General features: G+C 39.8%; 1 protein-coding gene across 6 annotated transcripts in view; it reads right to left on the bottom strand.

Annotated features, from left to right (window-relative positions):
- Positions 1-25,499, bottom strand: part of UNC80 (unc-80 homolog, NALCN channel complex subunit) — a 239,477-nt gene that overhangs the window by 177,823 nt on the left and 36,155 nt on the right. For 5 of the 6 annotated variants that reach the window (XM_036858465.1, XM_036858466.1, XM_036858469.1 and 2 more), the window contains exons 8-18: positions 22,916-23,177; positions 21,807-21,941; positions 19,545-19,761; positions 18,445-18,585; positions 17,212-17,480; positions 15,504-15,872; positions 10,213-10,359; positions 5,910-6,057; positions 4,850-4,998; positions 2,533-2,699; positions 1,675-1,773 (exon numbers count right to left, since the gene is read on the bottom strand). In XM_036858465.1, coding sequence (XP_036714360.1) covers positions 1,675-1,773; positions 2,533-2,699; positions 4,850-4,998; positions 5,910-6,057; positions 10,213-10,359; positions 15,504-15,872; positions 17,212-17,480; positions 18,445-18,585; positions 19,545-19,761; positions 21,807-21,941; positions 22,916-23,177 — 2,103 coding nt within the window. The remainder of the gene's footprint in view (positions 1-1,674; positions 1,774-2,532; positions 2,700-4,849; positions 4,999-5,909; positions 6,058-10,212; positions 10,360-15,503; positions 15,873-17,211; positions 17,481-18,444; positions 18,586-19,544; positions 19,762-21,806; positions 21,942-22,915; positions 23,178-25,499) is intronic. The other variant, XM_036858468.1, reaches the window with a different exon arrangement.

Raw genomic sequence — 25,499 nt, 5'->3', positions numbered from 1 at the left:
AGAGGAGGAGCCATGATCACCCACCCACCTTTCTCCAGTGCTAAACAGAGGACATGTGGCGTGCTCATTCCTGGGCCCACTTGGACCAGGGAAAAGTCCCATGTTTCACATTCTATGACATCCTTCCAAGTGGAAATTTTTATGTAGAGGCATATTAATACATGTATCTTCATTCAAGGGAAAGAACAGACATGTGCTAAATGCTGAGAAATCAGGTGGTGTTTACAGAACACTGCAGAGAAAGAATCTTTTGCAATCTAGAAAACTAAATCACCTATCAAGGTAGACAGTTTTATGTTTAAATCTAGTTTACCTATTAAATCATTCTTATTATTCAGATTAGCTCAATAGTTATAAGTGTTATTTTGGGGAAAAAAGTCCTCTCCTTTTTTGGACAGATTCTGTATGTAAGGACTTTTAACTAGTCTTGTGGTTGGTTATTCAGCTACAGACAGACCTTTGCCTTTCACAGTAATTTTTTTTCCCTTAAAGCTTATGTTTGGATTTTTACTATGTCCTTAAAGACGTCCTTAAAGGAAAAACTAAACCTCAGTTTTGAGAATGGAAATTAAAGAAGACAAAGGCTAAATGGTAATTTGGCAAGTCCATTGTTTCATTGACTGACTGTCATTCATTCATTCTTAAAATTAAGTGCCTACATGGCCGCGCCCCCTCTAGGCATTGGGTCTGTAATGGTAAGTAAAAACTCACGTGGTCCCTGCACCCATGCGGTTGATTTACCTTCTCCTTACTTTTCTCCACCCATTTTAGGGGCAGTTTCTAAGATTTTAAAGGCCTACAAAAACTGTGCAGGCTTTTTGTTCCTTAAAGGTTTTGTTTGCTTGTTGTGGATTACCAAGGTCCTATTTCATGACTGTGATTTCCTTGACTATAGAGAGGGGATACCATAAAATCTGGAATACCCTGCAGAATTTCTGAAAGGATAATCATTTAATACTAAATCAGGGTTTTGGGAAGTAGAATGGTATACCTAAAATGATCATATTTTAAATACTGATCACACCACTTGTGGGTAAATAGGTCTCAAAAGAAGAATGAATACAAGTGAGCCTTTCATAGAACTAGACTGTATATTTGGTGTCTACAGTAATCCTCACATTTTCTGAGGGGACTATTTTCATGATGCTTTTGATTTTGTTATTATGAAAAGTAGAGATAAACTGATATCAGAGGGCATTGGAATGGATCTCAGGAGAGAACCAAGGTGAAAAGGAGAAGAGTCGATGTTTCAGCTAACGCTGGACAGGAGAGTAGATTATCTTACTTATTTTTGGAAAAGCTTCATTGATTACATTGACAGTCGTAAGTGATTTATAAGTGATTTCAAGCAAGAAAGTGGATGCCATCCCCAGCCCACCTGATACACATGCTAGTTTTCAAGATTAATCTGCAGGATTGTGCACGAAAGGCAGAAGTGGGGTAGAGACTGGCAATGGGAAAGGCAGTGAGGGAGGCTTCCTGGAAACACGAGGTTGGTTATTTGTGATTTGGGCCTGTAGAGATTAGTGGCTTTGGGAATGAAAAATAAAGGGCAGAAGCAAGGAGAAGTTCAACAGAAATGAAAAACAAACAAACAGCAACTTGGAAAACAGAATTTCTTCCAGTGGGAAGTGCTCAACCCACTCCATGGGAGACAAAACCAATGCTACTTACTGCTCTGGAGTCTGTGAGGGGCCACCGGACATGAAGCTGCGACATTCCTCAGGTGCAGAGGTCACCTGGCCTTTATCCACAATGCTTCCTGCCTCTGACCTATGCAAATGGTACATTCCACCAATCACAACATAGCAGGACACCACCTCCCAATACTTCATATACTTCATAAAGCAAAACACTTTGTTATAGACAACCTAAATGCCCTGCAAACCCTATACCATCATGAGTCTATGTTGGTATGGAATATATCCTACCATTTGAGTCATGACCTACCTACCTTATTGCCTAAGGATACCACCATCATTGCAGACAGAGCCATTAACTACAGGCAAGATTTTAAGTTTAGGTATTTCTTTTAATCTTCGTAAGTGGCATTTCTTACACAATAGGCATACAATAAATTCATATTTATTAGAAGAAAAAATAATTGGGCATTGCTCAGCAATTTGTCTTTTGCCATGTTAAAAATATTACTTGCTGAACAGGATGATATGGTAACAGTAATTGCTTTTCCTTTCTGGATAAGAATGTAAGTTAGCTATAGAAGGGACCAAAACACAGACAACATTTTACCATGTAATTAAGAGCTTTGAAGTGTGGTTCAAGTGTATGAAAGTTTGGGATCAACTGAGCTCTGATTCATACAAAAGCAGCATTTATTTGATGGTAAACTCATTCCTTTTCTAATCTGTTGCTGGGCCACCACCAGTGATATCACTCATACAAAAAATTATAGTTCCCCCATCCCTGTACTGGAGTTACACACTATGTAGGAACCACATGGACAGTACAACAGAAGATTATATTCTACAGACATAGGTAAACCCTCATATTCAGAGAGCTCAAGCTTCCAACCTTTTACCACCTCCAGGCTTAGATTCCGGTTCATTTTCCTCCACCTTTTTCCCTGGTGCCAACTTCTCAGCACTATCAAGCAAAGCACTGAGGGCCACTCTCCTGAAGACATTCCCATGGGCCTCTTTGATAAACTGGACCACCTGACGGATGTCACAATACAGTCCCTGTTTGGAGGCCAGAAGGAAAGTGCGGGGAAAGATAGCTGTGATTGAATAGTATTCACAGAAAGAGGGGTAGAAGGTAATTCCTTGGATTTAGATGAGCATTGGAATCATAAAAGGAAAACATATTACTACAGTGAAACCAACGGTATCCTGTCCCTCCATTGTTCCTATGGTAACATTACCAAGAACCTTGCCCATCATCCTTAGTATGAAAAAAGATGGTTACCATGCTTCATATTCAGAAAGTTGGCTGTATCATTAGAAAGACATCAATTTACACTTTTAACCACTGGATTCGCAAGCTTTTAATTTTCTCTCTTAATTGTGACTTCTGAAGAGATGCCTGCAAAAAAAAGGCAATCAGAATTCTGTCTAGACTAGAGATTTCAGTCTCTGTTCAGCTTCTCCAAATTTTCTGCATCATTGTGATAAAATATGCTAAGTCCTCTAGACACTTCCAACAGAGCCTGATATTCAAGGATGATCCATTTAACAAATTTAACAAATAATATGTATGTTGTAGCCCAGTTGAACATGAGCTTGACTATGGACTGAAGATGATACAGGGCTATTAAAACCAACATATTAGTGAGTCAACTTTTAATGCAGGACTTTTATTTTATTTTTAAGATATTAAGCTTTGCATTCAGCATTTCCCCCTCTCTCTTCTCTCTTTAAGAAGGTAGTTACTATATTCTTTGTCTTAGGAAAAGTTCATGACAAAGCAGAACACAGAAGTCTACAGAACACTTACCTTATAACCCTTTTGGGTTTCTAAACTTAAGACCACTGGGACAATTATGCCTATGATGTTTGGAAAAGCAGAAGGAAGAACTACTAAGGAAAACATAGAATGTCCTTTGGGTCCTGTGGGCAGCAAGGCCCTATGCTCTCACTCTGCAATTTGGTGGCTCCTGCATGGATGGCAAGGCCCCAGAAAGCAAGGGTTCCAAACTCACCAGACAGCCCATCCCTAAGCAGCAGAGAGCACTACGTGAACTAAGAGGCATGACTGATGATTGAAACCCACGCAGCCTCACCAGGCACTGGGTCCTACACCTAAGACTTGGGGATCTTTGCACCACTCTGTGAGGTGGGGAGACCCATGAATGACTGAGGTTCAACTTCCAGCCATTCTGGTGGAATGGGGGTCCAAAGCCAAACTTAAGTTGATTTAAAGAAAAATAAGAAATATAGTATTTCTTCTATACATGAGTTTGTAGGTTAAGACATATAAGAGCTTGCATATACTATAATCAACTTGTCAAATTACTTCTTGCTATGACCAAACTGAACGCATGGATGGTACCCAAGTTATTCACAAGCTCCAAGAACCTTGCTAGGATGGCTTCAACAATCAGCAAAATTAAATTCCTTTTCATTTGGGGTTTTGTTCTGTTTATCTCAAGTTAAGTGAATACATAGTCTCAGTGGTTTAGAGTAGCTTAAGACCATTTCTTTGATTTAGGTAGATTAGCAGATAGTGTCCATATGTGTAAATGGGCTGATTTCTGCATAGCAGTCATTGTATCTAACAGATTGGTAAGATAGAGAAATACTTCTTTATTCCTGGGAGAGACCTGAATTCATCTAGTCATAGCAGATGTCTCAGTCTTCATCCACATTTTACTATCCCAAACCACAATCTCCTTAGTAGCAATTAAACACTAACCTTTTATAGCCTGGCTCTCTGTACCTGTGGCTTCAGTGGTTTAATTAACACAGTCTTTTTGAAGAGTAGCTAAAAGATTACAGTGTTCGATAAAAGAAGACAAAACCCATTTCAGCAGCATATTTGCATTAATTTTTTAAGTAAGCGTGGTTTCAAACAAAAGCTTGGTATAACTTTCTTTAATAATTCATGAGCCAACACGCTGGGCTCTAGCACCTTCTCTCTGAAGGGCTCTAAGTACCTAGCAACTATCTCAGCAACTACCACAGAACCTCTGAGATGGAAGAGATAAGCCACTTTGCAGGTAGGATAACAAGTAACGGAGGAGAAATGTGTTGCTGAGTTTCTACTGTGAGTTACTGGTGACACTGAGAAAATAGATATTTTAACTTTAAAAGTTTTAGACTTCAACTTCTCTTTCTCAAGGCCACGGCACGAGACTGAGAACTCCTGTCGGAAGAAGAGGTGAGCCTCTCACCAGATTCTCAGGGCTGTGCAATTCATGCGTAGTTGAAGCGCAGCGTGTGATGAGGGATTTAAACATGGCGCTGACGATGATGCCTTCCACATTTTGGGCTGTGGATTTGTTGTCCACCGTGGTGAAGTTATTTCCAAACCCAGCCTTGTCTGGAATGCAAAGGCACCAATTAAAGGCAGTGTTTCCATTCAGCTACATAGTTTAAAGAAGTAATGAAGTACTCCAGGAGTTACTGAAGGGCTACACAAAACACAGAAACAGAGGATTGAGGATACTCCTGGTTTGATCATCTCTATGAGGACTTAAAGATAAACAACTCATAGTCTCCTTCAGAGTCTTTACTATGACATATTCCATCACTTTGAGAAATGTTTTAATTGATAAATCTTAGCAACAAAAAGAGGATCAACTGTTGACCCTAAGAACGTCTTTTAAACCTAAGCAGTTTTTAAATAGGTGATCACATAAAAAAAAATATGATTTACTAAATGGTCCCTCGGTGGAGACAGACTTAATTTGATGTGGCTTTTTTGGTGGTGAAGAATGCTGGCTTCTCAGGGGATATTGTTCAGTCTGTGAGAAGTGGAGTGAGGTGGGGCCGACCAGGTGAGCCGGCAGGGGGAGAGAAGGGGGGCGGACAGGGCCCTGCAGGGGAATTCATGCCAGCACTGGAAACAGAAAAGACTGATCACAAATAAAAGGGGGAGTGGGATGAATTGGGAGGTTGGGATTGACATATATACACTACTATGTATAAGATAGATAACTAATGAGAACCTACTGTATAGCACAGGGAACTCTACTCAGTGCTCTGTGGTGACCTAACTGGGAAGGAAATCCAAAACAGAGGGGATATATGTATACATATACACAAGCCTCCAAAATGTGTCAAAGATGATGTACAAGCTTCTCATGTTTATATTTTATTACACACACGACGCACACACAAACAGATATCTTTTCCTCTCCATTCTATCCCTAGAAATTTAGGGTGTCTCTGAAACGCTACCTGCTTCACCTCCCAGCGAGTTCTCCTGGAACTCGGTGCAGCTTTACTTACTGTCAGTGACCGGCTCCATACAAAATCCTAGCAAGGAATGCAAGAAGTCCACTACGTTATTGAGAGAGTCCTTGTTCACATAATCCCTCATGGTTTGTCGGAACTGCATCTTATCTAGCTTGTATAACTTAGTGAGGCAGTTCTGGGCCTGCAAGGAAGGAAGAAAAGTGAAGAAGTCACAGGTACCAGCTTAAGCTAGGGATACCAGTGGTCTGCGACAGAAGCCCTCAAAAGGCAAAAGCTTCCATCCATCCCTGCTGGCTGGTGCCCACCAACCCTGCCAGCCCCTCTCGTCTGAGAATGCAGTGGGCAGAGAGAGGCTGAGCAGTACTAGGTAGATGACTTTGAGAAGGGCTGCTCCTCAGGAAAAACCCCAAACTAGGGGCTAATGCTGTCCCAGAAAGAGCTCAGTATTTTTGCCAAGATCAAGATTTTAAGATCTCAATGAAAAAACTTAAAGCGTAAAATTTAGGTAAGTGATAGGATTGGTCATCAAGGTTTAGAAAACCTCAAAGGGTTTGTGCCATGGGAAGGAGCAGGCCACTCCCATGCTCAGCTATCTTGAATTTAAGTAGATTTAATGGATGGTGTGAGGGGCTATAGGAAGTGCTTGTCCAGAGTCCTCTTATATGGTCAGGAGGGAAGGATCTTTGAAACATGAAAGAGGCATAAAATAAAGGCAAGTCTAGTTTGTTGATTTTTGTGTCTGCTTCTGAATGTGGAAGTTTGGTATTTAAATAGAAGTTGGTCTTCAGGATATGAAAAGCAATTGACCATCCACTAGGCCCTGCTACTTAAAAATATATTTCTTATGATCCAGCAAATAATTTTGCCATCTAGCAAAGAAAAAGCAAGTAATCCCCACCATCAGAACAAATAAAATCACCTTCATTGGTTTGAGAAGGCCACAGACAGAATGCGCTAATACTATCTGAGACCCTTAGGGGGCTCCCTAACCCTCTCTTACTATTGAGAGAAAAATCACATTTGTGCAGTGCTTTGCTGTTTAAAATGCGTTTCTTGCTTGTAAGTGCATAACGACATTTGACTTTCACACTTTCTCTGTGATTTGAAGAGTTTCCCTATATTACAGTGGAAGAAACTGAGACTCAAAGAAGTCAAGGACTTTGCCCAAGTTGATACACCAAGTTTCACAGCAGAGCCAAAATTAGAAGCCAGGGTCTTACCTCCTCATAGTGGTTATTTCTCCGATGATATAATAGTCACATGAATAGTTTAGATAGTGATTGTTGGGGAAAATGTATCTAGATAACACCTACTTTGAAAAAAGATTTAAGATGACCAATAATAGAGATTAGTTGATATCTTGTGGAGAACAAGATCATCATAAAAAAGAAAGTCCTTAACAATGGAATGAAATGGGAAAATGATAAGAGAGAACTCTGGGTTGAGGGGAAAAAGCTAAAGATCAAGATGGGAGGGGACTTCCCTGGGGGCGCAGTGGTTAAGAATCCGCTTGCCAATGCAGGGGACACGGGTTCAAGCCCTGGTCTGGGAAGATCCCACATACCGTGGAGCAACTAAGCCCGTGCGCCACAACTACTGAGCCTGCGCTCTAGAGCCTGCGAGCCACAACTACTGAGCCTGCATGCCACAACTACTGAAGCCCACGTGCCTAGAGTCCATGCTCTGCAACAAGAGAAGCCACCGCAATGAGAAGCCTGCGCACCACAACGAAGAGTAGCCCCTGCTCGCCGCAACTAGAGAAAGCCCGCGGGCAGCAACGAAGACCCAATGCAGACAAAAATAAATAAAATAAATTAAAAAAAAAAAAAAGAAGGGAGGGGTGCCTGGGTGAGGACAACCTTAAAGGAGGATAGAGAAATTTGGACAATCAGACAGAAGCAAGGAAGTTAGATCCCCAAGAAAGCAGTCCCTGAGAATTGGGACTTATTGGTGGGCCTTAATGGTGGCCCAGAAGAAAATTTAAGTTACATGACCATTTTGACAAATCAAGGCCCAGAGAAAGATTCTTGGAAAACTCGAGAGGAAAAAGGAAGATTATAAAAGGTTGAAACTTGTAATTAGCAATAGGCATCCTTGTGTGACCTTGTTATAGTCTCTCCATCTGTATAACAAAGTCAGGTGGATTGACTTTTTTTTTTTTTCCCATTTTTCCTTTACTCGGTCATAGAAGATTGGGAAATTGGTGTTAACCAGAGGTTACTCGTTGCTAGCTCTAAAGCAAGCTTCTTTTCTTATAAAATAAATGATTCTTGCTATAAAATGAAACCTGTAAAGTACTTCTTGCTTCTCTGTAAAATACACCAAAAAAGGCATTGTTTCAAATCTGCTCTTTAGAGGCTATTAGAACGTCTGAATGAGTTCAATCAGAAGTTCAAGCAAGAATCAGAATATCAAACCATACGTATTTTGATTCTGAATGAATATTTTAAACTTCTCCAAGAGATATAAAGAGTGAATTCCCTTTCAATAATTTGGGACTACAAGCTAATGATTAGACTATTCCAGGAAACATGCTGGAATTGCTAGGCACTTTGATGAACATCGTTGCAATAATAATCTGTTTATTAAAAAAATAAAAGTATAGAGGACCTGATCTGGTAGAGGTAAGAAATGTCTTTAATATATTAAAAGCTAAGTAACTTTTGATAATCCAATGCCAGAGAAATCTGGAAATATCTAGCTTCTTGAATTAGACATTCCCAGGGAAAATTTCTCAAATTTCTCTCTTGGACAACGTGTTTACTAAGCACGGACAAGTGAGTATAATCCCTATAGTGAGTACTGAACTGGGCTACTAGAGAATGGAGGTATTGCCATGTAAATCAACAAAGTTGAGAAGGCAGGTAGAAAACTGGACATCCTGACAGGAAATATTCAGTACTCTTGAGAAAAGAACATATGGTGATTAAGCAGTAACAACAGCCTCTCAAGTGGTTTCTGATCCAACTAGCCCTACCTTCTCCAATTCTAGAAAGGCACATTCTGATATCAGAATGAGTTTATACCTCCAACTGCAGCATGACACTTCTTTTTATATTTTGATGTTTGATTTCATAGAATTGGTTTTCTGCATGAGGAGTGATGTGGTTTCAGCCTTGAAGGCATTTATTCATACTGTGATAGAATAAAAATCAAAGATCAAAAATCACATACACATGTGCAGAGATGGGGGCAATGTCAGCTTTCTACTGCCTTATTACTTATTATTTTGATTTCTTAAAATTTGGGGCCTCAAAATCTAGATCTTGGTCAAAGTTTTCAAGTTTCAGAATTTAGAAGTTAATTACTATGAATAAAACTCCCACATGCAAATAATTAATATAATACAACACAATAGAATATAAAAGAAAGAGAATGATATACAGATGGATAGATAGGTAGATGATAGATTAGGAAAGTAACACAGCATGCTAAGGCTGTGTGAACATTTCACGACAAAACCTAATACCAAGGAAAAATGGGCTGGCATTAGACTTTGACATGATCCTAAAACTCTGCTAAGTTATGCCAAAGGGTTTCCTGGTCTCAAATTTGCATCGACCCCTTGTTTTTAAGGGAATATTTTCGTAAATATTTCAGTTCAAAAGTATGTATAAGGGCAACTGTTGCATTTTGGACTTGTTGTGGAGGTGGGTTATTGCTCAAGTCTTAAGTGAAAAGTAGTCACCAGTGGCGGCAAATGAAAATGAGCTGGAATTACATTTCCATGTTCCATACAGAATTATGCTTTGCAAGCCTGAGCGCAGAGTTTCAAGTTTCACACAGTTCAAAGGGATATGATCTCAAATATTTAGTAGTCAAGGTTCATTCTCAAACAAAGCAGCCAGAAAATGACTGGCTACTTTTGTAGTCCTATTTTGTCCCAATAAGGGCCATTTTCCGTATCTAAGAACAACAAACCAAGTCCTAAACTTTGATCCCTTTTTCTAATATAACATATGCTTCCATAGTACCCAGGCAGGTGATTAAAAAGTTATTTGCCACGGACTATCAGAAGCTTGCTAAATGTATTCATCTTTGCAATGTTTTTTCAAACTCTAATTCACATGTTCCAATTGTACACTCTTTTACCAATTGGGAGTTGGCCTGCCCAGGCAGGAGGCAGAAGTGGTATTCCCAATTAAACTTTCCTAAGCCTGGGTTTTAGATGTCTTGAGATATCTTGTGGGAATCCTCCCACCTTAAGACAGCATTAATTACCCTTACAAAATACAGTATTCTTCAGGGAACACTGACCCTCATTGTCAAAGGACTCATTCCTAATTTGGAGGGAGGGAAGAGGAAGAGGAAATGGAATCTACTTTAGTTCTCTTACATTCTCCCGGAATACCTGGTGTCTCAGACGATCCCCAGAGAGCCCTCGGTGTCCTTCTCCGCAACCATAGGCACATCCCAGAGACTTCACTATTTTGATGAGCATGGTTAGAGCAAGCCTATGGTTGCTTACAGGCGTACTTTCATCCTAGTACCCATGAACGAGAAAGAAAGAAGATTCTGTTCATTTAGTCACTAAGATTCTTTTGCTGCTAAGACTCTATTTTATTATTAAACCAAGTTTATACGTTTTGCAGCAAGCCCCTGCAATTTGGGAAATAGAATTGTCAAGGGCTCCACAGGCAAGCTAACTTTTCAAAACTCTAGAACGGACTTATGAGAAAGAAAATGTTTATGCATTTTGAACACCCTCTAGTGCTACAGGATATGAATGCAGACCTCTTTATTAGAAGACATGCTTTCATATCCTCGTTACACTATCAGAATAACTGTCTAGAGACAGTCTGGACTACCAGTGATGAAGGCAAGTAGCTTTTTCCAGAAGGTACCCTCATCCACAGGCTCCTGCTAATATCACCAAGCAAGGATTATTGCTAAATTTCTGGAACTGATCAAAGTCTGAAACTATGAAATCGTGTGGCAATTTCTGACATTTTCAAAGGATTTTTCTAATTTTATACCTTCGCTACATTGTAATACTCATGCACAAGCAAAGAGAGAATATACCAAAAAATTTGTAAATATTCAGCATGGTTCTTTGTTTGAGGCTAAATCGGAAGCCCTCCCGAGGTGAACTGTGAGAAGTGTTATCAGCCTCTCTCTTGACTCATTTAATCCTTGTTCTTAGTGAAGAACATAGCTTCCAGAAAAATGAACTTCCTTGAATTATTTCCAAAGAAGCATAAGGACGCTGTTGCTAAGGAATGATGCAGATCCCGGCGTGGGAGTGCCGTTACCTTCAGGAAGCGCCAACATTCCTCAGTCCTTCTAGCTACTTTCTGCTGTCAGCACAGCCACCGCGGACCTGAGAGTCCAGCTCCCGTTCCTTAATTGCATATGACGTTAGGTAAATGAACTCATCTCTTTGTGCTTTATTTTTCTCACCTGTGAATCGAGGATCCTAATAGCTTCCCTTCCTACTTCATCAGCTTACCATGCCAAACAAATGAAATAATGGATAAGAATTGCTCTGTAAATTGTGAAGGCCTTTTCCATCTTCATATGCTCAGGTTGATACATAAACTTTGGGGCCACTCACGTAGAAAGCATACTCAAATGCAGGGAGGGTGTGAAAGGGATGGGGGTTATCTAGACATCATGTGCTGTTCATTATGTGATGGGGTAGGCTCTCTGCTCCCCTAATGTTATATAATTGGTCCTTTTTTTCTAACCAAATGCTCATGTAGTGGATGTGGTGCTGGACTCCAGAGATGCCCCCTTCAGAACTGAACATTCCTTCTCTGAGCTGCTGGGAGTATTGATGGATGACAGCTCTCAGGTGAGTCCCTCTCCAGGCATTGCCCTTAGCTAAAGAGACCTGCCTTGACCCAGGTTATGCTCTCCTCCTGGAAGCAGTCTGCCTCCAATGGCTGGTCAAGAGCATAAAGAGTGTGTGTGGGGAGGTGTGTGGAATAAAGTGGGCTCCCTTACTTCACCCGGGGATTACTTTGAAGAGCCATCCCACCTCTGGAGCTCCCTGTGTGATGGGCTGAAGTCTCCGTTACAACTACATTGCAATTCAACTTCTCTCTCTGCCCCATCCTGCTTCTTTTGCACCCCACAGATGTTGATCCTGAGCAGACACCCCAGGAAACCTCCTGTGCGCATATCTCCTTGTCTGAGTCTGTTTCTTGCGAACTCTACAGCTCAGATGCTTGTAAATGGAAGACTCAAACATACATACACACAAACATACACACACACAGATACATACATTTATTTATTTATACATGCATACATACATACATATCAAATTCAGAAATGTTTTAAATTCAAATCTTAGCTCCATAACCTTGGGCAAGCTACGTAGCCACTCTGTGCCCTACAAAATAGGAATCATAAAAATATGTATTTCACAGAGTTTGTGAGGCAAAACAGGGAAGGCATGTAATAATAGCAAAACCAGTGTTAATTATTATTTCTAGGTGTGGGGCACTGCTATCCATTGGGGGCAACATTGTGCAAATTAGAAAAGGCACTCCTCTGGGTGGATGAATTAGAAAAAGGTGAATCCTTCTCAGTAGCTGCAGCCCTTGGGTAAACAGCTTGGTGAGCAGAGCTCAGACTGGATTTCAGTCCTGTCTGGACTCCTGAGCCGAGAGCCCTTGTGGAGTACACAGCCTGCACAGCCAAAGGTCACCCTGGGTAAGGGCTGATTTGGAAGACTGACTTACATACATTTAAAGACTATTGATATTATAGGTTCCTTTAAAGCAAATTCCTAGCTCCAAAAGCTTTTTGTAAATATCTATTTGTATTTCTTTGGACCTTCAGATGTCCTTGGGATTTTGGCTCCTCTAGTAGAAGACATTCAGAAAGTTGTATCCAGCTACAGCCAGAAATCAGGACACATATTAAATAACATTTCAAGCTCTCAGTACCAGTTAGTGGCAAATATAGAAATAGAAATTAGATCTTCCTTTTTGAATTAATCAATTCCCGCATGCTCCTGGCATTACTAGGTTGCAAAATTAGATAAACCTCCTGATTCCACTGAAAATAACAGATGGGATAGAGGCAGAACACACCTGTGTGACTCACAAGTACAATGCATCTGACCTACGGTCAGGTATGATTTTATAAATTCTCTGTATTACAAAGAATATTATTTTGTAGAACTAACTACAAAACATTTGTATCTTTGGTGGCTGTTTTGGAGAACACATTATCTGACTTTGTAAAATCCCATCCTGATCAAGTGATAGTTTTGGTTAAAGTAGCATTTATATTATCAAGTTTCTAGTATGATATCTAGATTTTAAATAGGCAAGAGACTTGCAGTTCTTTAATAAGAAAGTAGATGAAAACACTACTTGGGGGACTTCCATGGTAGCGCAGTGGATAAGACTCCGTGCTCCCAATGCAGGGGGCTTGGGTTCGATCCCTGGTTGGGGAACTAGATCCCACATGCATGCCGCAACTAAGAGTTTGTATGCCACAACTAAGGAGCCCATGTGCCGCAACTAAGGAGCCCGGGAGCTGCAACTAAGGAGCATGCCTGCCACAACCAAGACCTGGTGCAACCAAATAAATAAATATTAAAAAGCAAAAAAAATCCCCACTACTTGGGTGAAATTTTTGAGCTAAAAACAAAAACAAAACAGAAACAAAATTCTAATAATGAACTTCAGAGATCCTCATAAACATAACAAAGCCCTCATCAATTTAGGGAACATCTAAGCTTTACTGATAAGAGCTTATCAAAATTTCACAACTTTAATTTTTTTCTTTCTATTTTCCCCTGAATATTATGACATAATGACATAGCACTATTCTCTCTTTGAGTGGCCACCTAAATTGACAGGTAAAAAAATTGAATATTTAAGAATCTCACTGTTTGCTGTGTTTATAAATTTGGTCCTTATAAACTTGTATTTGTTTGTTAATTCCTACATAACTGTTGATTGAATAACTCCTTAGATCTTAGGATTCAGTATCAAATCCCTTGTGATCTATATCATCATTTAGATAATTTTCATCTACAGTGAGATCTGAGGATCCTTGGATTGTCCTCAGTGATGTTTGGGAACATAAGAAGTTGGGGACCTTAAGTACCAGAAGAGTCTATTAGAATTGGAAAACGTATACATGATTGAGGCAGGAGAAGAAATCCTAAAGAAAAGCTTAGGTTCAGGAACCTAAGAATATTGGGGCAGGAATAATTAGATCAGAGTCCACAAATATTGGGAAAAATGAGAGTAGACAATCAGGGAAGAAACAGAGATGATAAATGCACATTAAACATGCATCGGGTAGGACTGGAAAGAGATGGAGAAAAAAATATAAAAGAGGAAAGAGCACTGGAACACTTATTCAGATGTAAAAACCTGATAGCTTACAAGAAAATAACAATTTATATTCTAGATAATATATAGGTGGTAGAACTCTGTACAGTGAAATCTTATACTTCTAAACACTTGGCCTGATGTGTAGATTGTCACCTGTTAGAGATTCAAATCTCTTGTTGATTTCAATTCCTTAATAGCATTTTCCAACTAAAACCCCAAATTGAAAGCAGCATAAATTATATGAGTTTAAGCTGCAGTAGTTCTTATTTAAAATTCAAATTAAAAGAGAAAACTAATTATTGACGTTAAGCACTGAGATCATAAATCAGGTGTTGTCAAGTCAAAGGGAATTAAATTCAGGAACAATCAGTAATAAGAAAGCTAAAGACACCTGGAAGTGACACACTGAGACATAAGAGAACCAAGGCTAGTCTTCCAAACCAACTAACTAAACAAAAATTTTCCCTTTCTTTCCCTTTACCTGTGATTGAAGTAGGCTACCTAAAAATATGTTCCTTAAATCAAGAGAAAGAACTTTATTTAAATTTTTTCAGGAAAATTATACTGCTTATTATGGACTAAATGTTTGCATCTCCCCCAAATTCATATGTTGACGCCCTAACCCCCCAGGGTGATGGCATTTGGAGATGTGGCCTTTGGGAAGTAAATTTTAGGGTTAAATGAGGTCATGAGAGTGAAGTCCTGGTACAATAGGATTCGTGCCCTTATAAGAAGAGACACTGGAGAGCTTGCTCTCTCTTTCTCTGTGTGCACATAGAAAAAAGATGTCATGGGAGCACATAGCAAAATGGCAGCCACCTACAAGCCAAGAGAAGATGCTTCAGAATGAAATCTACCTTGCTGGCACCTTGACCTTGGACTTCTCAGAGTCCAGAACTGTGAGAAATAAATTTCTGTAGTTTAAGTCACCCAATCTATTGTATTTTGTTTTGGCAGCCTGAGAAGACTAGAATGCCACTCCATTAGGTCAGACCCTGAAAGTTTTGAGAAAGAGACTGTTGTTGGCAGACTGAGAATTGTGGCAATGTAGTGTATCTGAGATATTCTCTTGCAGAATTAACATGACCAGGGAATTAGTTCTAACATTGCTTGGATGGCAATGGCTTTTGAATGTAGGATACAATTTCACGTAACTGTTTTTACTAATGCCTGCTGAGAACCTAATGAAGAGATTTCTAGACTCACCACTTTCTTGCTCTAGTGACTAGCTGCTATTCTGAGTCAACAAATTGCTGGCAAGCAAGAATTGGAAAGAAATCAGGAACAACATTTCAAGAGGACACAAAAGGTGGTTCAGTCATACCTTCTCTTGGTTCTTATCATTCTTCTCATAGGGGCCACCTCCTCCTCCTCCACCTCCACCTCCATCACCTCCTCCACCTCCTCCATTACCACCTCTTCCATCTTCTCCTCCTCCATCTCCAGCTCCACTAACTGAAGGGCCCCCAAATCCACAGGTGGAACTTCCAGATACTCCTTTGAACTGGAACGTTCCCTCACTTGGTCTTTTTTCCACAGTCACATTTTCCTTGTTTTCACTCTTCTTTCTGTTCTTTTCTACACAGGGCACCACACCAAGTTGAAGCAAGCATTCCACAATGTTCAGTGCCACATCGCAGATGCGAGAACTGATGTCATGGTTAAGGACAAGATAAACAGCCTTCAGAACCACCTGGGGGAAGACAAAAGTAAACTGAGAGTGATTAAGTTACTTGAATTACCTCTTCCTAAATAGATTTGGTTATTCCATTTAATACATTTCCTTTAGGCTGTTCTATGCACTTAAGCATAAATAATTCAGGTAATTTTCAGATGATCTTATTAAGCTGCATTGGGATCTTGTGTATGTGCTTAATATAGAGTACAAATCACCCAAGGAATTAAAAATGTATAAGTGTGTTATCTCACTTAAGGACTATAAGACTTGCCATAATATAGACAGTTAATGGAGATAACAAAACATAATGAATTAATGGGAGAGTAATTATTTGCCCAAATGGAAACTTGTTCAACTGATTTTTAAAATCAAAGTGTTATAATTCCCTGCCAATAATGCTTTCTACCAATAATGGGTGAAGAGAAATGGTTTCCTTACACACAAAATAGAGGAACATTTGCACATTCGCAATTGCATCATTATCTACATTCAATTTTAAAAGCAAAATATTTGCATGTTTAAATTATGTCCTTTTATTGATTTTAATATTTTAAATTATTTGCTGAGCCAGGTTCCCTAATGTGAAATAAAAAATTGTGTGACATATTTGTAAAATATAACAACCCTTTCATATGCTAATAACCATAATCAAGACAGGCATTCTTGAGAATGCAGGTTTAAATGTTTTAATGGACTTCTATTCATTTTCTCCTGCTATATGGGTGGTTTATAGTCATGCTGCTTATATAACAAAATGAAACAAACTGAGAATTTTTTACTTCCATTCTAGGAAAGAAGGACTTAGCGCGCGCGCGCGCGCACACACACACACACACACACACATATATTTACTACGTGTATTCAGGATTCACTAATGTTTTTAGATTATAAAAATATTCTGAGATCAGATCAAATCTAATGTAATGCTTAAGAAAAAAAAGAAAAGAAAAGGTGCATCCAAGATGGGTGATACACTTGTGAAATTTTTTTTAAAAGGATAGCTTTTTCAGGGACTTCGCTGGTGGCACAGTGGTTAAGACTCCACACTCCCAATGCAGGGGGCCGGGGTTCGATCCCTAGTCAGGGAACTAGATCCCACATCTATGCCAAAACTAAGGAGGCCATGTGCCTCAACTAAGGAGCTGGCGAGCCGCAACTAAGGAGCCTGCCTGCCGCAACTAAGACCCAGCACAACCAAATAAATAAATAAATATATTTTTTAAAAGGGTAGCTTTTTCATTTAAAGGCTTAACATTTCTAAGAATTTATATGCACATTTTATCCAACATTGTAAAAACTGGGCCAAAGATTCTATATCTTTCAAGCTTCAGTAAGAAAAATTCTTGCTCCTTACAGAAAGATCAAGCATGCCATTCTTGTGGACAAAGTTATTGGTCCCATCAATATGTTCTGTGTCTTCCAAGTAGCTGTAGTTTATGCAGGAGTCTGTGAGGCTTCGAGGCAGGTTTGCACATGCCAGGGGTTCATGTGGCATCTCAGGTATAGGCACCTGGTTGCAGAGCTTCCTCATATGCTCACTGAAAAAGTCTGCATAGCCTACGTTGAATGACGCCAATGTGGTATTGAAGGTTGCAACTGTGATAGTGGAGATCTGGGATCGAACTAAAAAAAGGAAAGCAATGTCTTAGTTTTCCCCATATTAACGTATGACATCATGTTAGACAGTTATACTACTATTTAAATCATGACCACGATCACAGCATTAGCAGATATTTGACTAGTAGTCTCAAAGCTATTCTCAACTCCCATGATGTTAAGTCATGTAATATCTGATAAACAATGAAGGCTACAGAAAATGTGAATTCTTAACTGGCTTCCTTGAGACCCAGGCTAGAATTTTTTGTCTAACAGGTGCATTTTACTCACTGTTAGATGATAGACCCTACTGGTATAGTTAAACTAGTTTGGTTGAAGTATTCCCCACAAGTAAATAGCTGTTAAAATATTTGGTTTTATCTAGTATATTTAGGTAACAGCAAACAAGAAAGATTCTTTTTCTCCTTTGCTTAAGAATAATGGAACATAAATTTGTGGTGGTAACTAATAGATGTCATCAAATACTTGAAGTACAGCCCAGGGAAAAGAGGGACTACATTTATGCTCATAGGTTAAGAGCACAGAATAAGAAACCCCCATCTTGGATCCCATCCAGAGACACACATTTGCTCCACATAAAGCACAAAATAGCAGCTGTCTGGAAAGGGAATAGGTGGCCTTGGAAGGCAGGGACTTTCCTCCCACAGAAAGTGGACAAGCCCTTCAGAGGGACATCATAGATGCCCTCAAGTTTCTCCTAGCCCTGTAGGTCTATGCTCTTTTGAAAACAACTATGAATGGCTTGCCCTTGCTTTCCCTGAGAGGCATGGTGTTCATAGTGTGCTATCCAATAGCTCTTGCTACTAAGGAAATTTTAAGAATGGCTCACAAGTAAATTATCAAGCAATGTAATACACGAATGCAATTTTTCAAAAAGCACACGGAGCCAGATTACAATGAAAATGGAACATGGAGTAAAAACAGGAAACAGAACCTGGACGCCCACCTGCAGGGGCCGCCTCCAACCCACCTTCCTTGACGGTGTTTTCCCCATGGCTGTTGGAGTGGTCCGGCAGGTCACTCACCAGCGTGTGATGAGAGTGGGAGTGCCTGCCGCTCAGGCTCTCCATCTCAGTGGCCGCGTCCGAGCTGCCCCGCCGGCTAAATTTCCCTGAGATGGACAAGAGCACCACAAGAGGGTTTGAAAATCTGAAGATTCTGCCAAGATTCTGTCTGTCCAAAGGACAGCAGTGATAGTGAGGGGACATTAGGCAGTATGTGAGGCACAGCCGACTAGCTTGCCTTGGGAACATTCAGGGTCGAGATGATTGATGACGCTGCCTGTGATAAGGTCAGCCCCAATCTAAGCCAAATGTCAGAAACCATCTGTTAGGTCCCCGCTAGCTGTCAGCTCTTGCTTTTAAGCTGGCCTTCTTAATATGACATCCAGAAAGAAAAAAAAAAAAAAGCTCCTTTTTCTTTTCTTTACATCTTCCTTTTTTGATATCTGAGTTAAAGAGAAGTCTGTCTTTGGATTCACAATGAAAGTTAATGCCCAGAACCCTCTAAGGCCATGTGTCCACATCAAGAATGATCTAATATAGAGCACAAACTTGCAGTTGCCAAGGTGGAGGGGGGTGGGGTAGGAGAGAGAAGGCATGGGAATTGGGGATTAGCAGAGGCAAACTATTATATATAGGATGGATAAACAACATCCTACTGTACAGCACAGGGAACTATAGTCAATATCCTGTGACAAATCATAATGGAAAATAATATGAAAAAGAATATATATATATATGTCTGAGTCACTTTGCTGTACAGAAGAAATTAACACAATATTGTATATCAACTATACTTCAATAAAATAAAATCATTGAACTATAGAATGATCTAAGAAATAGGGCTATGACCTGTCTAATTATACAGGATTGCTGCATGATTCAATTATCTGCATTTCTTTGGCTATGAAGACACAGCATTATTTTGGTCCTGGGGAGCCTGTATTTGGGCCCAAATTCCTTGACTAAACTATTCAAGAAAGATCCAGATTTCCCTGGGAGCCCTAGATCCAGATTTCTAAACAGGTCACTGAAGCTCTGCCCTACTTTGGAAGGTCCTTGTGGTCACCTAAAATGGTGGTTTGCCAGCCTCCTTTTTCCATGCCTCGCCTGTCTTCTCCAAGCCCAGAGAAACTTCCGAAGGAGAATGCGCTGCAGGTGGGGGACACATCCAGGTGGTCCTCATGCAGCAGGAATGGCACTCCCATTCTCCGAGGCCGCCTCTTCCCCGCGTGGTGGAATGGGATGGAACCTTTTCTCTCTCTGTCTTCTTTGCGGCTCTTGAACTACAGAAATGAGAGATGAAGGGTCAGGCACAGGGCAAAGGCAAGGTTACAGTTTGCTTCCCAAAGGGCTCCATGATCTGGGGTAAAATACAGGAAATGTTTCAGGAAAAGGAGACCTGGAAAGTCACTGAATGTCATCCAATAGAGATGGAAGAAATTTCTACAATGTGTCAAAAGAGTGAAGGAAACTAAGGAAAAGATAATGTATTTCCTGGGGTTTTTTTTTGCTGGGTTGGGTTTGAGGAGTGGTTCTCAAAGTGTAGTTCCTAGACCAGCAGCATCAGTGCCTGGGAAATTGTCAGAAATGCAAATTTTCAGGTTCAACCCCAGACGTACTGGATCAGAAACCCAAAAGGGGAAGCCAGCAATGTGTTTTAATAAGCCCTGTAGGTGATTCTGATGCTTGGTAAAACTTGAGAAACCCTGGGTTAGGGTATAGGATTCCTGAGTCATCACTTGGACCAGCCAGTCTTTTTCTGTTCCATTTCTCCAGACTGAGATACATTGTTTCAGCCAAACAACTTCAAATGTGTGCCTCTGTCCATAAGGAGAGGCAACTCTATTACTCCTACCAGTCAAATAAGTTCAAGGTCCAGTATAACTAAGAGTTTAGAATTGCTTGGAAATCTTTTAAAATATATCGATGTCTGGGCCTAACCTTTAGCCATTGTGACTTAATAGGTCTGGGGTCAGGCCTGGGCACTTGAATTTTTTAAAGTTCTGCAGAGATTCTCATGTGCAGCCAGTATGGAAAACCTCTTTTGCCCCCACTGAATGACATTTTTAGAAAAACTACAGCCATTGCTTATGACTGCATCATCAATGAAGGCAGAGGACTACTTGTGTAGCAACACTCTGAGTTCATAGATAGGTTGTTAATTCTGTGTTATTCATTGACATAAACCAGTCATTTTGCAAAAGAGAAAAATAAGCCATCACACATATATTATTGTACACATATTATTTTCTATTTGATTAGCTCCATTCACTTATAGAGAGGTGAAGTGTGGATTCATAAGAGCATGAATTATTTAGTTAGAAGACCTAGTTTTGAGTTTGAACTCAACCTTTCAAAGACTACATAAGGTTTTTAAGGCTCAGTCCCATTTCTTTTTTTTTTTTTTTTTTTTTGAGAATAATAATTAACATTTATTGAGTACTTGCTAAGTACCAGGCACAATAAAGACTTTACATGCATTACCTCAATCCTCATAACCTTTTGAGGTTAGTATATTATGTACCCATTTATAGATGAAGAAACCAATATCATTTTGCCAGTATCACATGGGTAGAAAGTGGTAGGGCTGGAATTTGAACCCCAGTCAATTGACTCCCAAGTCAGTTTATTTGCACAAAGACTCCACCTTTAATTTCCCACCTTTATGGTTCTAGCTTCTTATGGATGTTCAATAAATGTTTGTTGAATGGAAACCTACACTGTCATTCACAAAGGGAAGTGATGGTCGTAAACCTAGGGGTCAGTTAGAAGGATTTACTACTTTATCAACAAAGCTTGGTTTGTCTGTTGCCTTTAAAACAGAGATGACTTCAAGAATAAATGTTCCATGATGATCCCATCACTTTAAGAACTGCAGTTAAGACTCAGTTTCTTAGGTATAAATTGTGGAGTATAAAAATCTCATTGGATTAAATGAGAATTATTTATATAAAGTGCTAGGTAAAATGAGAATGAGCCATACAAATGTAAGTTACCATTACTGCTTCTACAACCATCTCCATAACCGCACTACTAAAAGCACTTTACACACATCATCAGGACTGAGTTCTGTAACAACCCCACATAACATGTAGAATGGGAAGTACTCATGCACAAGGAGGGACTTGCCCAAGGTCATGCTGCCCAAGGTCATGCTGCCCAAGGTCATGCTTCCAGCCAGTGCTATAATTGGGAGTGGACCTCTGTTCTGAAGTCCCTTCCTCATCCCACCCAACTCTGCAGCATGATCAGAAGCACCTCATGCCCCACTGTGTATTTTTTTTTTTTTTATTACCAAAATGCAAAGACCATAAATGGTTCTACTCACCTTCTTAAAAATGTTCATGCCAAGGTCTGAAGAAAGATCCGGGACTGCAGACCTACGTAGGTTGGTCAATGAAACTTTGGAAAAAGCCTCAGAGCTGAGAGATTTTTCCTCTTCATTACACTTCATGGTGAGATCCTTAATAAAGGTAGATTAATGATCAAGGACTTAGAGATATATTTCATATTAATTGTAACTTCTGTTTGGAGTTTCAACAGTGACACTACAAAGTTCCAGATTTAGGAAAGCTAAGAAAATAAGGAGGGGACAGGTATCTCTTTTTCTCTTTCTATTAAAAAAAAAAAAAAAGTGGTTTTACATTTAATGATTCACCAGAGGAGATATTCACTTTGGGCAGAATCATCTATTACTAAAACAGAGCATATTTCCTTTTCATTCAGTTATTGCTCCTGTTTATTTTCAGAATATGCAGACGTCTTTTAGACACAGCCAAATCACATTTCAGTAAGCCCAAACAACTGGAACACACAGTGAATCGTACTTTTCTCTACATATTCAATATGTGGTATTGATGAAAAAGATGAAAAGAACAAGTATTCAAGCTGGTATTAGGACTTTCACTTATCAAAAAGTGATTTTCAGGGGGATGTCATCAGTGCACATTCAGTTTATTCCTCCAAACATCTATAATAAAGAACAAGACTATATATCAAAAAATGATATTGCTAATGATGACACTGAGGCACTGGAAAATGTTGAGCTGTGCCAAAGGAGGTTAAATCACGTTCAGTAAAATGCTAGTGTCATGCATTTTATAATATCATTAATGGACACTTATATGTGAAAACTCTCGATTAACTAGCATTTTGATTAGCCAGAGGATCCATTTTCCATTATTCTGGATCAACAGAGGCTTACTCTAGATAACTGTGTGTAAGAGACATTTAGATAGCACCTCTTTCAATGGTCAATTAAATGCTTAAGAACAGCAGAAGGATCCAGCAGTAAAAGATGGAAAAATAGCATCAGAGTAACCCACCAATCCAACAGTCAGCACTGGGATAAATAAGAGCTGGATGCACAGAAGAAAAAAAGAATCTGTTATGGCTGAAGTTGTTGGTTCAAATGATAATGGACCAAGTTTCTCTTACTTGGGTTTTGTGTGTGTTCACTAGTGAGGGAGCTGCCGCCACCATGGAGCTACTTCTGGGTCTGGGCAGGAGAGGAATATCCGGCTCTGTGGGCTTTTCTGGCTTCTCTTCCAACATGTGTCTCAGCCTTTGTAGATAGTACATCAGAGACCACTGAGTGCCCTCCTCAGACCAATGGGGCTGGAGTAGGCAGCGAAGAACAGCAACGTCAAAGTAGGTGGCATAGCGGGACCTTTGGCACGGAGGAATCACGAGAGAGACCCTGTTCCCAATGGCAGAAAGAACATGATTATCCTGGCAGTCATACATTCCAAGGGGAGGCACAATGTAGCTTATAGCTCTGCTTTTCTCATTTGGTCATTTATTCATTCACTTATCTCTTGTCTGGTTTACTCTACTGTCCTCCTAACTGGTCTCACTCATTTTGCTTTTGCTAGATACTACCTAGAAGTAGAGACATTTGAGAGAGTTTTGAAGGATAGGTAGCAATTATACAGGCAAAGTTGAGGATGAGTCAGGAGAGCGGATCAGCATTTCAGTCAGAGCGAACAATGCCTACGAAGGCAAGGATTTTCTTAAAAATCATGAGTTTTAAGTTGGTGGGGGAGAATCACGCAGTTGGTATAGCTGGTGAGTAATTTGGGTGGTGGACACTGATGAGAGTCTATAAAAACAGATGAGGTTCAGATCATGATGTTTCTTTTATGCTAAGCTTTCAGGTTGACTTGTACCTTGATAGAAATGGGCATAATATTGTGTACTTCATTGGGATATTTTAATTTCAGTTTGATAATATTATGTAAAGGAGCCAAGGAAACTGCAAGGTGCTAAACAAACAGAAGTTATACTCTGAGGAAAATGAAATCATTTTGAAAATTCTAAAGTCATATGTCCATATAAGACAGCAAAACTAATTTTTAAAAAAATCTCAGAATTCTGGAATTCTATTATTCAGTTGAAACACACAATACATTCATTATTTAATGTTCAACTTAATTGCACTACAAATTAGTTTTAAGCAATTACTCAGCATCTCAGGTATCTCAGGGGATAGGAAGATATGTAAGTTCAACTTCCTCACCTTGAGGAACGTATGGTCTGGTGAGAATGATAGACAATACATGACAAATTATAAACTTAGAACTTCTGGAATCCAAAGATGGAATCTTAAATCTAAAATCTGAAATTAACCCCCAGCATAATTTCTTCCTGAATTAAATGATGCAAAAGAGAAAATTTTATACCCTGCTATCAATTAGCAAATGGTGCCACCCACACAGGAAGAGCTTCAGAAAAAAAAAAAAAAAAAAAAGGCAGCCACTGAGAGCGAGAAGGAGAGGTTCTCCTTAATTTACTAGGCACATACTTTTTGAATTGGAGGTTATGACTCATTACTGGTTCAAGAAATTAATTCAAAAGGATATGACTATTATTAAAATGTTAACTAGAATAAAAACTATCAAAATGCAACAAATGGAGTAAGGATTTGTATGGTTGGTGATACTTCTGTTTCACTTTACATACTTGCCATGAGTCATGAGTAAAACATATTTCTTACTGTGGGTGCAGTAAAAAGTTCAGATATACAAACCCCGACCAGGTCTGGGGCCCTGTGAATCATTTTCATAGCCTTTCTGCTCCCCTACCAAAGCACGTGATGCCCTTTCTCCTCTCTACTCTCGTTAGCAGTGTCTGGCATGTGGAGGGGTGACTGTCTATATACACGATGGTTGTGACCGTTGATGCTATCTTGTAGTCTAATATTCTTGAATATTTTAATTGAAGTAGCAAACTAAGTATAAGTTACAATTCAACCACATAAGTTGCTACGATACTAATTATTTAACCGAGTGGGCAGTCAACTGATGGTAGAAAGCGTCTCTTCATATAATTTCCTACGTATGGAATGTTAGAGTTTATCCCTCTTACAGGGAGCTAGAATACGCTTTGGACATCAACAGCATGGCAACTTTTAATCCATCAGGAGGTCCCATAGATTCTCCTTCCAACCACTTTGCATCAGCTCCACAGACCCCAACATGTCCCATTAGGCTTTACTGCAGTTACTTCTTCCTAGTCTTATTGCTTCCTCTCTCGTTTCTCCACTCCTCTGCTCAAACACCTCCAATAGACTTTTAAATAAAAATCTTAAAATAAAATGCAAGCTGTTTACAGTGGCCAACATGGCCTGCATAATCTGGCTGTGTCTATCACTCTAACCTCATTATCATGCTTGCACTGGTGTGCCAGTTATTTATTTTTGCCTCTTAACTCCAAATTCATCTTTTCTGCTTGCTCTGTGAAAATGGATTCGGGTCCTTTAAATATTTTTCTGTTGACAGCTGGCACGATGTTAAGCGTTGTCAGTAGAGGGAATGGAATAGGTATTGCAAGAGGAAAGAATTCTGCTTCCTGGTTCTGACTTCCTGTGCCCAGCTCCTACCGTGATCAGTGGCCGGCAGCACCCAGGGGCCAACAGCTCCCCTGGCACATCCCGTTTCAGGAAGTTCTGTAGCAAAGTGCTACTGCTAAGAGGCCCCCCCATGAACAGCTTTCCCTAGCACCCTAGAGAGTGGATTTCTGA

The sequence above is a fragment of the Balaenoptera musculus genome, chromosome 7 (genome assembly GCF_009873245.2).
Source record: "Balaenoptera musculus isolate JJ_BM4_2016_0621 chromosome 7, mBalMus1.pri.v3, whole genome shotgun sequence".
NCBI lineage: Eukaryota > Metazoa > Chordata > Mammalia > Artiodactyla > Balaenopteridae > Balaenoptera > Balaenoptera musculus.
Note: the sequence above shows the minus strand (reverse complement) of the source record. Positions and strands in the feature narration are given on the sequence as shown.